General features: G+C 43.0%; 1 protein-coding gene across 4 annotated transcripts in view; it reads left to right on the forward strand.

Annotated features, from left to right (window-relative positions):
* The window catches only part of tn (tripartite motif containing protein thin), an 83,149-nt gene extending 66,605 nt beyond the window's left edge, over window positions 1-16,544 (forward strand). For all 4 annotated transcript variants that reach the window (XM_080286159.1, XM_080286136.1, XM_080286143.1 and 1 more), the window contains exons 2-10: window positions 932-1,086; window positions 2,327-2,462; window positions 2,987-3,129; window positions 3,612-3,773; window positions 4,146-4,403; window positions 4,512-4,729; window positions 7,394-10,285; window positions 12,240-12,457; window positions 14,199-16,544. In XM_080286159.1, the coding sequence (XP_080142285.1) occupies window positions 949-1,086; window positions 2,327-2,462; window positions 2,987-3,129; window positions 3,612-3,773; window positions 4,146-4,403; window positions 4,512-4,729; window positions 7,394-10,285; window positions 12,240-12,453 (4,161 nt within the window). In that variant the 5' untranslated portion in view covers window positions 932-948 and the 3' untranslated portion in view covers window positions 12,454-12,457; window positions 14,199-16,544. The remainder of the gene's footprint in view (window positions 1-931; window positions 1,087-2,326; window positions 2,463-2,986; window positions 3,130-3,611; window positions 3,774-4,145; window positions 4,404-4,511; window positions 4,730-7,393; window positions 10,286-12,239; window positions 12,458-14,198) is intronic.
* The last annotated feature ends 291 nt before the right edge of the window (window positions 16,545-16,835 follow it).

Raw genomic sequence — 16,835 nt, forward strand, 5'->3', positions numbered from 1 at the left:
AAGCTTCGTAACGCCTCTTGCTTTTTATTCCTACATATTACACCTTTTTATCCCTTGTTATATTACTTAGGCAAACTATTGATACTAAAAAATAATATGGCATGGAAGCGAATATTAAAATATAAGCAAAATAAATTGCAAACACAGAGGTGCTAAGAAACCTCCAGTGCCGACGATAATACAACCCTCAGTGTTGGCCTCTTCACTCCGATGACGCATTTTCTTCGGTTTAGTCTCTCACTCTAGACGATTTTATTCAGCTTAAAAGAGAATTTTCGAACTGGAGGTGTTGGGAAGCGTTAATCAACCCCTTCACTAATAACAATCTTTCCTAAGTTGCGTAAAAATCGTCTGGAGGCAGCAAGAACAAGCCAAAAATACGTCACCGGACTCTGGAGGTTAAGACGGGCTATGAAACGAGACGCGCCCTGGGTATGGCGGTATAAGGTGATGTGTGCGTGGCTGACCAATGGCAACCTGAATTTATCCATCAGCCAAACGCAAGGGTTACTGCGCGGCATCGCATATTACACGTCTTGGTTTTGTCCCCCTACTGAGGTGCTTGGTGTTCCGCTGTCTGTTATTTTTCAAGACCTTTATGTAGTTGAGCTCTTTTTTCACGTTTTCTATTTTAACTAATGTCATAAGCGTCACCTTTGTTTAATGTCATTAGCGTTGCTTTTGTTTGTCGCTAGCGGTACTTCGTGAGGCAGACAGGTTCAGTATTATGGTTGAACGAGAGATTAAAGTATTTGCTATCCACACCAGTTGCAAAGAACAAGAATTAGAAAGGTCGGGACACGAAACGGTACTAATACTAATGATAGTGGTGGTCAGTGAACTTAATCCAAAATGTGACTGTTGACGCTAATATTAGTGATAATCAGTAAACATAATTAACTTTAATGACCCTAATTTGTTCTTCCCACAGGAGCCACCTGAGGCAGGATGGCGCACCAACTAGAGCAGCTCCTGACCTGCTGCATCTGCCTGGACCGCTTCCGCAACCCTAAACTGCTACCATGCCAGCACTCCGTCTGCATGGAGCCCTGTATGGAGGGCCTCGTCGACTACGTTCGGCGACAGGTAACAATATTCAACTCTCTCCACGAAATGCAGTTATGGAATAGCTATTGGCATCTGCTTTATAGGAAATAATTGTATGACACATGATACCCTTTCACGTCTTTTTAACTCTTTAAATGTATTTTTATTATATCACTCCATCTGGTTATTTATTGCCAAAACCTCATGCAATCTGTATTCAGAACCATGTTAAGATATCATTTTGAAGCAGATTTTAACACATATGACTGTAGGGAAGGGTACCCTGTAAAACTACAAACAAACCTCAGCAGAGAAGAATGAGAACATCTGAAAGAAGATGCGACTATAAATAATTATAATAAGCCCACTATTTTATATCAGTCCCCCAAAGCAGTGTTTACAGGTTCTACCTTGAAGTCAATCCTTGCTTAACCAACCCTCAGACCTGAGGAGGGTTTCAAGTGGCGAGCATAATTTAAACCTACGCATGGCACATGACTGGCACCTCGACTGGTTCCCGTAAATCACTAAACCACCAAACGCTCAAGGCATACTCATTTGATTGCGCAAGCACTAGACTGAAATAGCACAAATTCCTCTGTGAAACATATATATATATATATATCACAGGCAGCGCATAGAGCCTCCACTGATGTGATGTAATTAACATTGTATTTCGTTAATAATTATATGGAACAGCGTCACAGTACGGACTTCAAACCTCAATGAAACCTCGTGCATGCAATTAGAGCTCTGTATTTTGTACACTGATCATACCTGTTCAGTTTTATGAATATATGTGAATATTTGTATTTGGGGGAGACTTTATCTACTTGATTATTTTGTCACATTGCCAGTAGTAGTATAGATGGACAGTAAACTTTGCTTGAAGACTAACAACAGGCAATTATCGACATGACTAGTCTTAATACCCCTTCACAACGAAGGGTCTTCCGTAAGCTCAGTGGGAAGAAGAAAGTTGCCTATAAAAGACTTTATCGTCGTCATCGTACTATAGGGAATAATAAACCTGCACTGGTAACGTTAACCATGACTACACAGTGAACCTCATTCCCAGTTAACCCTTTCTCATTCTGTGGATGCATCATTTCACAAAACTGTTTTTCATCAGAAAGATATTCTATAATAGTAGACAAAGAACAGTTAGTTTTGGAATGATCAAGTTTTCCTTTCCTGAACAAAGTAGTGTGCATGTAGTGAGCCCATGTCAGGTGAAGGGTGAATCTGTTATCATACTCTCCGCCTTGTTCTCCTCCAGGTGAAGTGCCCGGAGTGTCGCGCCGAGCACCGCATCCCCTACAATGGCGTCCAGGGCTTCCCCTCCAATGTCACCCTCCAGCGGTTCCTCGAGGCCCACATAGAGATCACGGGCGAGACTCCAGACCCACACACAGGTTAGGCTCATGGCTTAAGGCTTCCTCGTGTAACTTATTTTGGGGTTTTGTTGCAAGAAACGCATGGGTCCGTATTCTTTCATCAGCACAGGTTTGCTGGCACCTCTTCCTTCCCAATTTATTTCTGCATAAGGCATATTAATATTTTCCTTTATGTTAATTATGCACTCTTTAATGCTAATAAAAAGATGTAGCACAAAAGAAAATATTAAGGAGTAATTTTCTTGAAAAATGCAAAGAAAGACGTGCTAGAAAGCCTCCTAAACTCAAGAGAATAAAGTCATTGATGAAACTGTTCTTTTCAGGTTAGAACTATGCACACACATATTTACCGGCACTCTGCATTAAAATTACAACGTGTCATAGACAGAACGCATGCATCCGTCTTGGGTTTTATGTTGTGGGAAAAGCATAACCTCATATACGGACCTTTTTTTTTATCATCATAGTCATCCTAACACTAGAAGCAATGATATTACTATTAAAAATACTCATTGCTTCCTGATGAACATCTCTCTTTGCAGGTCAGTACATGGAGAGATGCAATGTATGCAACGAGAAAAACTATCTCTCTGTGTGTGCCCACTGTGAAAAGAAGATCTGCGAGGACTGCAAGGCGGCCCACACCGACATCCTCAAGCGTGAGATTGGCCGCATCAACAATCAGGTAAGGCCAGGGAGTGACGTACTGCTGCCGACATAAATACCAATAAACTTCATTACGATAAATAACGATATAGTGAGCAATAATTTTCGAAACCTAGTACTGTTGAGCATAATAAAATTATCAGAATTCATTGTTTTTCCAGAGTTATTCGACTGCACAGTTGTGGACATAAATATCTCTCCAATGAGCGATATTTATGTCCGCAACTGTGTATTGCCTACAAAAAGTATCCTTAACCAGGTGAATGATGATTTCACAACGATTGCTGTTAATTTTCGTTTTTCTTTCCTGTAAGGAATATATTCCTTAAGATGCAGTGCATATAACACTGTAGCCTATGTTATATTCAGCTGCATCTTTATGTTGTTGTTTTTATTGGTTGATATTATTTCTGAAGCTGTTGTACCTGTTTCAGAGGCAGTTAAGCTGTAGTGACATGTAAAGTATATGTTATCTTTTTAACCCCCATATACCGAACCCAGGTGAAGCGTGCGGCCCACCGCCTCAACGACCAGCTGTCCACAGTGGAACGCAACATAGTGTCCCTCAAACAGAACACCGGCAGCGTCGCAGAGGAAATAGAAAACATCTCAAAACGCCTCCAGAAGTCCGTACGAGACAGATGCGACTTCCTAAAGGCGGAGGTGAGAAATGTTACTTTGGTTTTGAAATGACACTTCTAAGCCGTCTCACTTGGTTGATGTACTGAACGTCTTATGTGTAATGTATATATACGAGTATGCAGAAAGTACAAGCATGCCGTCACTATAACCTTTGCTGGCCGAGGGTAGCTGTTATATTTTATTCCTGTCATCTGCAGACGATTTTACTCAGCTTGTGAGAGCCTTCCTTTTAACAAGGAAGAGCTTTCCTAAACTAATTAGAATCATCTGCTGGCCACAAAAATAAATTATAATTAGATGTTTTGGAAGAATCAACACGTGTGTCGTTGTTCACCATTATAATTTTTTCTATCGTCATTCATGGTTTTTAACATTCTTCTCCCCCATGCTCAGGTTGAGAACTACTACAACAGTGAGCTGAGGAACCTGACCATGCTGAAAGAGAGCCTAGACCAGGAGGTGTCCAACATCTCCTCCAATATAGAGTTGGCGGAGAAGCACATGGACGACAACACGCCCTGGGATGACGTCGAGCTGATGGACACCAAGGACATCTTCATCAAAACCATGGAGTTCATCAGGAGCTTCGACTACGAGGCCGGCGACTACAGCAGGAGGGCCCGCTTCAACCCACCAGACGATCTCAACAAGGTACGGCTGCTGAAATATTTGAATGGGTTATAACAGAGAGAGAGGTGGGGCAGACAGATAGAGAGAAGAAAGTAAAACCACTAGAGCAAGTCCTTATCCGTGCCACAGATAGCGACGAGCCTAAATACCCTGGGTGAGCTGTCCTTCCATCCGTCCAACAAGATGAACGACGGGTACGCCATGCCGACCATGAGTTCGGGCCTCATGAAGAGCAAGAGCGACCACCGCCTAGCAGCTCAGTTCAGGGATCAGGAGGACGGCTACGGCTACTCAGGCAGGACTTCGCCGCTCATGCGCAGACGCTTCGGGGAGAGGAACGTCGAGAGGTATAGTCGGTCTCACCTTCTCTGACCTAGTCCTCCCCACCAAACCTGTCTTCCTTGTCCTTCCACTAACTTGCACTTACCCAACTCGCCCTCTTTCTTCCTTCCTTCCTCTTCACCCCCTCCCCCCCCCACACTGCTCAGCCTTCTTGGGAAGTGTGACAGAATGATAGTTTTTACTGAGCTTCCTTGGTCTGTTCCATATGATAACACTTAGTAATTTTTAACTTACAATTTGCGTCACATGTGACTCGTTACTTATCACTTTTGCAACATTTTTCTCGTGTCACCTTACAGTTCGCATCACTTTGCCCACCAGTATTATTCATCTTCACTGTCCTCATGCCATAACACAGCATTACATATACAATTTAAATGACCAAGGATGTACAGTAAATATGAATATCAAAGCACCTGCTCCATTAAACCGCAGGTGACACTTCAGAGTGGATTGAGCACCTGAGAATGTGAGACGGACTATATGTTGGACCGAAAATAGTTATTGCATATCTGGAGTCATTGTAAAGTAGAGAAACGTAGTTTTATGTCTAGAGAGGAACCAGATACTATATACTGTTGCCACTACAATGTTTGAAGTGCCTCTGTGTCGTGTTAAGATTCCGTTCCCCGCTGGCTCCCCGCACCTACCCCGGCACCCTGGCTTTTTGTCACGCTACAAAACTCATTCCCTTCACTACGAAGCTTTCACGTAAAATGAATGAAGTATTAAAATGGTTGTTACAAAGAAATACAAAAGGAAAACTGCATTGAACGGGTTAATGGATATTGCTCATAGCCTCCTCATGACTGAAAGTTTGCTGTCAACTAAATCAAATTATCTGGTGATAGTAGGAACGTAGTGAAATATGTCACTTGCACTGAAGGCGCTAATGGAAATTGTTTCCAACCTTTTCATTAGGAGAAGTCTCTACTAAAATAAATAAAGTCATCTATCAGCACCATGAATAACATTTAAAAATTACTTCGGTTTACTGAAGGGCTTATTAGAAATTGTTTCTAAATCCCGCAGTAGAACAAGATTCCCCAGTGTTGAATAAAATCACGGATCGGTGACAAGAATAAACTTATACAGTGATCGTACTGAAGGGGCTAACATTGACCACCTCCTAACCGTGTTGCTTACCTGCCGTGCTAATCAGCTGACTAATCTACCTGCTTACTCCTCTTAGCCTACTCACACAACAGACTTTGTTTATTGTTATTTTTTTTTTTACACAACGATTGATGAATTACGAGTATCTACATTTTTATTTACTTAGTTTTCTCTTCTTGTTTAGCATTTAACACTTGTCTTTCCTTGTCATCTACTTACATTTTTTTTATTTACATCAGGTGTTACCCAACATCATTATCATCTACGTTACATCATCATCATCACCCAAACCCTGTCGCCCACTCATAAATGGAATGGATAGAACCCAGAAGTAGGAAAGCGAAAGCACATTAAAACAGAAAAACAACCAACAGAGTGTCTTAGGAAATGACTCTTACAACCATTTACTCATCATACATATATTTCATTCATCATATCGATAATTTTCAGTCCAGCTGGCCTAGAGAACCAGCCAACATAAAGTCTCGTCTCACTAGAAATAATCTCATCAACTTCAGTTAAATATAATTATTACCCTTAGACCCTGGCAGGTTTCTCATTCGCGTAAAGTCGTCTGTGATAGGCAAAAATAAAACAAAGTCGCCGTATTAATCATCTATACTTACAGATATTTTTAACGTCAGGGGAATTAGTACATTTTGTTCTTTGCAAAATTTTGTTAAAAAGTAAAGGAATTGCTAAAAGTTTGAATTTTTTATTGGTCTTTACGTGTTTTCTTAAAAGTGAATATGGTTGTTCAGGAATAGCGAGATGGATTTTGAGAGTTTTGTACGTGATTACTACGAAAGGAACTTTCTAACAACATTGCGTCAGATAATCTTAACTCTTAAAAAAATTCCTGTTAGTCTACTGCAGTCTTATTACTGCTCTTGTAACACTCACACCAATTTTCATATCTCCTCTTCTTGCATACATATACATAATCATGGTTTGATCTTTCCTTACATACTAAGCAGGCCCTATCCAAAATTGGTTTGATCTCATTTTTCTATGTTTTATTTACATTACCACTTAATTACACACCACGGTATTTTATTTTGCATCCAATGCTTAGTTCTCATTTGGTTTTCTTAAATTTATTTACATTCCAATACCGAATATAACGATCTTCCTTACACCGATGCCTCATCTTAATTAAATTCCTTACATTAGCAATAAACTCATTGACTAATTACGTATAATAAGCCCTACTTTAAAATCATGAATTTAAATCTTCTTTTTTTTTTTGTACATCAGAAATTTTTCTTCTCTCTTAAGACTTGAGGTTATCAGAAATCAATATTTGCTTCATGTCCATGTTTCTTTTAACTAAGTACCCTCATGACACCATGCTTAGTAATGTCCAAGATATTGTGATAGTTCAATTCCTTTGCTTTCTGGTGGACTGAATGCTTGGCTTGTGTTGTGTCATCACTTGGAGGCCACATGATGACTCTGGCCACAACAGCTGCTGAAGCGACTCCACCTGTTCTTTTGTTCCCCCCCTAGTCGCGGCCCCACACCTGTGCCCTGCTCATCTGTTGTCCTCACAGGCATGACGAGGATTCCCCGGCTGACTCTGGGCGGCGCAGGTTCCGCTCGAGATTCATGCGCAAGGAAGAGGACGAGGACCGTGCGGTTCGCCTCTCCGAAGAGGACGGACCAAAACGTCAAAGAGTCTTCGACACAGAGGACGTCTCACGTGGACCCCTCTCAGGCATCGTCCGACTCTACGACTCACCCCGCGTCATGAAGCGCTTCCAGGAGCGAGACCAACTGAAGAACAAGAAGAAGGAGGAGCCACCACCCAAACCTGTTCAGCAACCCACATTGCCCAAGCCTCCTACCACTCCTGTCCAGCGCAAGACCTCACGCCAGGTTAGCGAGGACGAGATTGACAAAATAAAAAAGCAGAACAAAGCAGCAGAATCATCATCGTCATCCTCATCTGCTGGAGCAACAGCTACTTCTCCTACTGTTAGCACTTCCACACCTTCCACACCCACCACACCAAAGCCTGCAGGTGAACGTGTGTCGTCCATCAGGGAAGATGAGCGCCAGAGCCGTGTAGACCGTTCCTCCACCTCCCCTCGATCCTCTGCCAACCACTCCCCAGCTTCTTCTGTCACTCGCGAGGATGATTCAAGCCGTCGTCGTGAATTCAGTGGCTCTCGTACAGATAGCGTCTCCACAGCATCAAATGGCGCTACTAGCCGTAACGCACCTTCTCGCAAGACTAGCGTGGATACAAGTGTGGCGCAGCGCTCTTATCCTTTCAGTCGTTCATCATCAAACTCATCTGTTGGTGACAAAGACAAGAGTGCAAGTGGCACACGTAGCCCTCGTACTCTTGACACAGCCAGCATTGAGCGACGTCTTTCTCGCTCCAACAGCACCGACAGCAACAAGTCTGGGGATGGAGCCACATCACCCAGGAAAAGCACAGGTGCTGCCTTCAGCACAGAAGAGCTTAAAAATCGCTTTTCAAAACCATCAACTTCCAAACCAGACACTTCCAGATCTTCAGCACCAAGTAGTTCTCGTTTTCAGTCGCGTTTTTTAGGCCGAGCCGGTACTCCTTCAGCAGAGGCCTCGAAGGAATCAGGGAATGAAGATGATGATGATGAAACCAGTGACGATTCCGAGTCCGAAGAGAGTGAAGAGTCATCAGATGAGGATGACGAGGAGGAGGAGGAGGAGAAGACGACGACTCCAGAGTACTCTCGTCCGGACATTGGGCCCTTGCTGGGGAGGAGTGCCCAGTCTCGCGATGTAGCTGGTAGTACTAGGTCTAGGAGCACTGGAGCTGACAGGAGTTCATATCCACCTGCTTCGTCCTCTGCTGCTGATTCTGGGTATGGCAGCAGCAGGTATGGAAGCAGCAGTGACAACAGTAATGGAAGCACCAGTAGTAGCAGATATGGTGCTTCATCTGCCAGCAGCATCAGTAACGACTCTGGGATAACCAGTCATCGTCGTCCATCCTACCTGGATACTAAACCTCAAGCCAAAGAAAAAGAAGAAGATTTTGAGTCTAAGTATCCCTATTCTAGTAAGTACCTGAACCGTTCCCGGGTCACTGCACCTGAGGAAGATTCCAAACCTAATTTCCAGAGCCGTTTCCTTAACCGGTCCAAGAGTTCTGCTGTGTTGGGTCCCGATGATGCCAATGACGAATCTTCAACCACTTCTACACATGGGTCTGGTCGAGCGCGCTTTGAGGAACTGAAGGAGAGACGGCAAAGACTAGCAAGGAGCAGAAGTTCAGCAGGACTGGAGGACGAAGATACACCAGACACCAACTCTGCTACCAACTATCGTCCTCGTTATGGCCGTACTGAACCTGAAACATCATCCACATCAAGGTCCACCTCAGCTGGCTCTGCAAGTGCATCTACATCAGCAGGAACCAGCAGCAGCGGAGGAGGTGAAGAGGGCGGTTCATCATCCACACAGCTCTCTAACTGGGCCCGCTACCTCAAAAACAAATACGGTGCAAGAAGTAACGCCGGAGGAGACAGTGGAGGTCGAAGTGGCCTGGGCAGCAGTGCCTCTAGCTCAGGCAGTGGGCTGGGCGGCAGCAGCAGCAGCGGTGGCGGCGCCAGCAGCCTCCTAGGCAGCTCACGGTCTGGTAGCGGTGCATCAGGAGGTAGGGCTATCTCACGATCCCGTTCCTCACATCTACTTGGTCTCGCCAAAGAGGGAGAATCTTCTGAAGACGATTCAAAAAACGTGCACGCTACCCCTACTTCCCAACAAGCAGGTACCCTGGTTCCTACTCCGTTCGGAAATTTACATAGGAGCCAGTACCTGCAGAAGCAGCGCCTCTTACTTAAGATCGGGAGTAGGGGTAGTGACCCAGGAAACTTTACTTGGCCAAGAGGCATAGCTGTTGGGCCCGACAACAGCATAGTGGTTGCGGACTCAAGCAATCACCGCGTGCAGGTGTTTGACCAGCATGGCAAGTTCGTCAAGGAGTTTGGCTCCTACGGCAGTGCTGAAGGTGAGTTTGACTGCCTGGCAGGTGTAGCTGTCAACAGAATTGGTCAGTTCATCATTGCTGACCGATACAATCACAGGATCCAGGTCTTTGATCCCTCAGGCAACTTCTTGAGGTCCTTTGGCAGTCAGGGTGGTGGCGATGGACGATTCTCCTATCCATGGGGCGTGACAACTGACGCCCTTGGCTTCATCTACGTGTGTGACAAGGAGAATCACCGCGTACAAGTGTTCCAGTCAGATGGATCCTTCGTGGGCAAGTTCGGCTCCATGGGCAACAAGCCGGGCCAGCTGGAGCACCCGCACTACATTGCCGTCTCTTCCACCAACCGCGTCATCGTCTCGGACTCCAACAACCACAGAGTCCAGATATTCGACATCAACGGCAAAGTGACCACCACATTCGGCTCGGAAGGCAGCGAGGAGGGACAGTTCAAGTTCCCACGGTAAGAAAACTTTTTTCCGCACTATTCTCTTTACTTTATCTCAAGTTCTGTCCAATTTCTGTATGTCTTACTGCTTTCTCTCCCTCAGTTTTTGTTGTAAAGTAATGACTATTATTCCTTGTCTCTCAGTAAAAATTCGTATCTCAGCACTGATTACTGCTGACTGTAAATATTGATCCATAGTGTTTCAGTACAGTAGTAAGTTTTTGCCTGATTGTCAGATTAATTTCTTGATATGTCCAAATCAAACTTTCATGAAACAGCAAAAAAAAAAAAAAAATCGTTTTTACTTCGCCCACGCCTTCATCAGTTTACTTGATTATTAAAATATTGTATTCGTCTCTCTCTCTCTCTCTCTCTCTCTCTCTCTCTCTCTCTCTCTCTCTCTCTCTCTCCTTCATCAGTTATTTACTTGATTAATAAATTATTGTACTCCTCTCTCTCTCTCTCTCTCTCTCTCTCTCTCTCTCTCTCTCTCTCTCTCTCTCTCTCGTGCTTCATATTGATTAATATATGTCCCTAGTAATAGAATTCTGAAAAATAATTGTTTGTCTATCTATCTATCTGTTGCCAGACGCCTCAATCCCGTTTGGGGTGGCCACAAACAAATCGCCTCCAAGTCGCCCTGTCCCCCGCCATTTCACTGCCCTGCTCCCAACTCACACACCCCTCTCTCATATACCTCTCCACCCCATCCCTCCATCTCATCCTCGGCCTCCCCCTCCCTCTTCCCCCCTCCACCTCACTCACATACACTCTCTTCGTCAGTCTTTCACCCTCCATCCTCTCCACATGGCCAAACCACCTCAGTGTGTTCCTCATAACGCTTCCTATCACATCCATATCCACACCACAACGCTCCTTTATATCCTCATTCGTCAGCCTGTCTCTCCATGTGACTCCACAGGCTCCTCTTAAATAACACATTTCCACTGCTCTCACTCTTGACTTGTGTTCTTCCAACAACGTCCAAGCTTCACTTCCATACGTTAGAGTTGGTATCACAATACTGTCATGTAGTAACTTTTTCACTTTCATGCTCATTTCCCTGTTTCTTATCACTGCTTTCAAAGAACCAGCAACCTCTCTTCCCTGCTGTACCCTTTCAAGCACTTCACCCTTCAAACCTCCATCCTTACTCATCACACTACCCAAGTACTTAAACGTACTCACATTTTCCAATTCCTCACCATCCAACCTCGCTGTACATTCACTGACTTTACCTCTCTCAAAGACCATCACTTTACTCTTCCCTACAATCACCTTTAGATTCCGTTTCTTACACACACTCCCAAACTCATCCACCAAGCCTTGCAGCTCCCCTTCGTCTTCACTCAACAACACAGTATCATCTGCAAACAACAGTACAGGGAGTTTCCAAACACTATCCTCTCTCACCAGGGCCACTCCAACATCCACTACCCTACCTTGTACCTCTTTTATTACCCCATCCATGTACAGATTGAACAACCATGGAGACATGACACATCCCTGGTTCAAACCAACTTTCAAAGAGAAAAGTTCACTTAGTTCACCATCCACACGCACTGCAGCCTTCGCACCATCGTACATACTCTTCACAGCATTCAACAACTTCCCATCTACTCCATATATTCTTAACACTTTCCACAATCCTTGTCTATCCACCCTGTCATATGCTTTCTCCAAATCCATGAAAGAATTGTTTGTAAACACTCTTAATCAAAGAAAACACACACACACACACACACACACACACACACACACACACACACACACACACACACACATAACATTATATATATATATATATATATATATATATATATAGATAGATAGATAGATAGATAGATAGATAGATAGATAGATAGATAGCCTATATATGACAAACTAGGGAACACAGAAATAAGCAGACAGACAGAGAAAGAAACAGAGATATAAAGGGACTACTAACAAAAGCTTCAACTTGCTGCAGTGGCGTGGCGGTGGACGACCAAGGGTACATATTCGTGGCTGACAGCGGCAACAACCGCATCCAGATCTTCCACCCCGACGGCACGTTCCTCCGCGCCTTCGGGTGCTGGGGCTCCTCCGACGGGGAGTTCAAGGGCCTCGAGGGAGTCGCGGTCATGTCCAACGGCAACATCCTTGTCTGCGACCGCGAGAACCACCGCGTCCAAGTCTTCTGAGCAGGTGATTACATACAGATGGATAGACAAATAGATTGATTTTTTCCTGTCGTTTGTCCACTCCGCTCCATATATTAGTGGGAAATAGAAGAAGGAGGCTAAGATGAACGCCTGTCGACTACACGAAGGTCAGTAACGCAGATAATCAGTTTTAGTCTTCTGAGCAAACGATTATTTTTTCCTTCTCGTTAACGCAATCAATTACGCCTGACTTTCAAATTACCCATAGATCACAACCCACACTAGTCTCCAGTTACAGTACACGGGATGAACAATGACAAAGGAAAAACATGAAAAGAGAGCTATGATGATGATGATGATGATGATTGTCTGTTCTGTGCGTTGTCAGGCCTTTGCTGACCCTCTGTTGACCCTCTCAGTACGATTGTCTTTTTTTTTTCTTTTTGAGTACGTACTTGCAACGTAGGGTACTTGTGATTTCCTTCAACTTCGGAAAGATCTCTACTGAAGGGATTAGTGAAGGTTAAATCTGTCCCCTCAAGCTAGAAAAGTGTCTCCCAATCTAAAAAAGAAAATCTATTAATAGCATGTACACAGGAAAAAAGAGGCATCATCGAACGCAAGTGATTAGTATTCGTTTTTATTTTCTTTACGTAAACTAAATAACATGCAAGTGAACATAAAGGTGCCATATACAAAATTCAAAGCTGAGGAAGAGGTGCTGGAAAACCTCCTAATCCCACGAAAATACAATCCTAAGTCCCTCTGTCGCCAATTACCGCTGTTCCTTTTTAGCACAGTGACTGCTAACTTTGAAATAGCTTATGCACTTTGTCTTATCAGTTTAATTTCGCCTTTGATAACAATCAAAGTCAGTGAAAGAAAATTAACTCATGACCTAATGTAGGGAACTGACATACTACAGTAGTAATATGTATACAGTATATATATATATATATATATATATATATATATATATATATATATATATATATATATATATTATGTGTCCGACTCTGGGCAAAGGCTTCAGAGCCTATATCTCGGGGGCAGTAGCCTATCCCAAGGCCCAGTAGTCCTCCTACACCTCCACATGTCACCACTTCGGCGCTGACACCCACCGTCCATATCAAATACATGCTAGGGCTGTCTCATACAGGACTGGTGTACTGGTATTAGCGGGGATATTTTTACATGTCGGCGGGTCATCTGGTAGATCAGGAAAGTCTGCTTTTTATGAAATTCAAATCCTTAAACTGTTCCCTGCCCCAGCCGGGATTCGAACTTGGGTCCATCAATACTGCAGGGCGCCTCTCTACCGATTCAGGCCGCCTCTCTACCGATATATATATATATATATATATATATATATATATATATATATATATATATATATATATATATATATATATATATAAAACCACCGAATTAGGCAGCATATTGTAATATTATTGATTCAAACGTACATTCCCTGGTAGGCTAGGTTAAAAGATTTTCTCGTCTTTATAAACCTGTCGGTCTGGTAGTTAAGTGCTCGAGTCAGAGTGGCAGCCGTGCCTTAAACGCAATGGTCTGGAGCTCCCAGATTTGACTCTTTTTATTTATTTTTTTTTCCTGCCAGGGGGTAGGTTAGTCTCCTAGGGTTAATTATTCTGGACAACGGTGCCCTAACGTAGAGTCCATATACCCCGAAAGGAGTAATATGAGATTGTCTTACTGATTTTCAATAATGCCATCAATATTTGTATTGAAGAAGTTATTCGTAGAAATATTTTTACTTCCAGGTCACAAGACATCGAGAAGGAGCTTAAGGAAACCCGTGGTGGATGACGAGGAGGCCATGAAAAGGCTGCCACAGAAGAGTAGAATTATTTTGGCAACATCCCCACGGTACACCTGGATCGCGCTCATTCCCTCCTCCCCTCCACCTGCCTCACGGACGGACGGACGGACGGGAAGAGAAGCATCCAATCAATTAAACAATGAAACTAAGAGATATATGGGAATGTGAAACTAGAACAGAAATTTTCAATGTGAAAGCCAGCGACTGACTCACAAAAACATAAATACGGTGCCCGCTACACACCTTGTAGAACTTGTTTGGATGATTGAACATTTGCACGTGTAGATTTTTGGGTTGAGCGGATTTTCCTTGTCAATCCGCTTGTAACCTCCAGGGAAACTAGTCATAACAACTTTCAGGGGAAACGCTAGTCACAGCCCAGGGGAAACACTAGTCGTTATAACCCTGGAAAAAATAGTAATAACCCAGGGTAATTAACTAGTTACAACCCAGGAAATAATTGTAATATCCCAGGGAAAATAGCCATATCCCAAGGGAAACACTAGTCACAAAATTCTAGGGAAAACTCTAGTCACAACCCAAGGAAAAGGCCATAAATAGCCATCATCACCCAAGGGAAAATAACTAGTTATAACCCAGGAAAAAGCTAGTCATTACCCAGGGGAAACACTAGTCCTAACCCAGGTCATTGTTGGCTTCCATTTTGGGGTGGTGTCAGAGTGCAGGGGTCCCGGGTGGAGTGGACTCAGGGCTTTAATGAACACTGAGAGGGAAAAAAAAAAATACTAGTTTCATTCCATATGCTGCCATAAGACATCATCGGTGACTATACAGTCATAGCCCGGCTATGGAGTCAAGAACCCGGCTACAGAATCATTAGTCCGGTCACAGAGTCAAGAAACGAAGTCAAGAGTCTGACCACAGAGTCATAAGTTCGGTTACATAGAGTCAGGAGTACAGAGTCAACAGTCCGGTCCAGCAGACTCCACTCATCCCGCGACCAGCACCTCAGCACCCGACTTGTGATTGCTAAGTTACCGCGTGGTGCTGTGCACAATCTATGTTGATAAATCCTCTTTGTACATATGTGCATTTTTTATGAATATATGGCAGCATCAGCGCTGAAGTACAGGTCGTCTGCAAGCTTCAGGAAGACGTGTGTCCATAACTGTAAACTAATTCTGAATGCGTGAGAGCTTGTGCACTTTGTTTAGTCAATTTGTTTTGTTCCTTTGAGGCTGAAAGTTCCCTTAGCCGGCAAGTTCTGGTACGGTCCACCATAGTGACGGGTCACATGGAGTTGTATGTTAACCCTTTTGATCATCCAACATAATGTTCTCCCTGGTTCATTATTTCAGTAAATTGTTTTTCATAAATTTGAAGCTAGGTTGGTAAGGAAATACTACCTGCACGCAATATTCAAAAATTGGTTGTTCTGGTGGACGCAGACACCTGTGTAGGTCAAGCAGCTGTATTTGATTTATCTCGGAAATTATGCTAATTTGTATTACCTGTTAAGTAAAGTATAAATTATTATTATAATATATATATATATTAATGTTGGATACATATCGTTGTTTGTAGTTCTAATGCACCTTTTTCATATTCAAGCATTGTATAAATAAGTGAGAAAGGCCACTTACCCTACAGATAAGACCGACAATATCTCGTAGATACTCAAGCAATTATTTATATATCCACAATAACTATTAAGAAGATTTTTGTAGGCCTAACCTTCACCTTTTGGCTTGGTTGTTTTGTGAGCAGTGTGTGCCAAGGGCCTGAATCTCACTCCACCATGAGGATCTGTCTCACTCATACGCTGTCTCTTTGTCAGTTTCCCCTTCATCTTATTATTTTCATCTATAATCTTCCATTTACCGCTCTATATCTTTGTCTTCCTTGTATCTTATTCCGTCTATACGGCTCCATTTTTCTGTATCTTCGTCTTCCCTGTATCTTTTTCGTGTTTCTAACTTTGTCTCTGATTTTTCCATCCTCATCTTCCCATCTTTTACTTCATCTTTAATCTTAAATTTCTCTTCCATTTTATGTTCATCATCCCCTTTGCTAACCTTTCTTCAACTCCTTTTCTTCACTATATCAAAACATCTTCAAGTTTTATCACAAGTTTTAAGTAACTGTTCTCTTGTACTCAACAAAATAATAGTTGTAAGTTCCTGGATATTCAAAACCCTGGCCACACTGGAGGTAGTCGAGTGTTGTCTAGTTCTTGGCAATTTATTACTCTTGGTTTCTTGAATGGAAGACTGTCACTGTTTCTTTTCAACATACAGTATTGCTAGAACAAGAAGATCACTACACATCGGTGGTATCATTAACCAAATATGCACATTTTCTTTTTTTTCCTCCAGCCATAAAGATAACCCTTTGACTACAATGGCATCTTTGTCGGACACTCCCAAGGGCCAACCAAGAAATGCTGATGTCACTGAGTTACTAATTTACTGATTTATGTACTAATGGACCGATTTGAAAACAGCCCTTTGCAGTCCCCCTAGAGCCTCCAGGACAACTACACCTGCCTTCCTAGGACTCTTTAGATACTTGCTAGGGACTTAAGTGATATTCACAGAGGTTCAGAAGTTGAGTTTTT

This window comes from Coenobita brevimanus, chromosome 14 (genome assembly GCF_032717465.1).
Source record: "Coenobita brevimanus isolate Jiangsu-jjx chromosome 14, ASM3271746v2, whole genome shotgun sequence".
Classification (NCBI taxonomy): domain Eukaryota; kingdom Metazoa; phylum Arthropoda; class Malacostraca; order Decapoda; family Coenobitidae; genus Coenobita; species Coenobita brevimanus.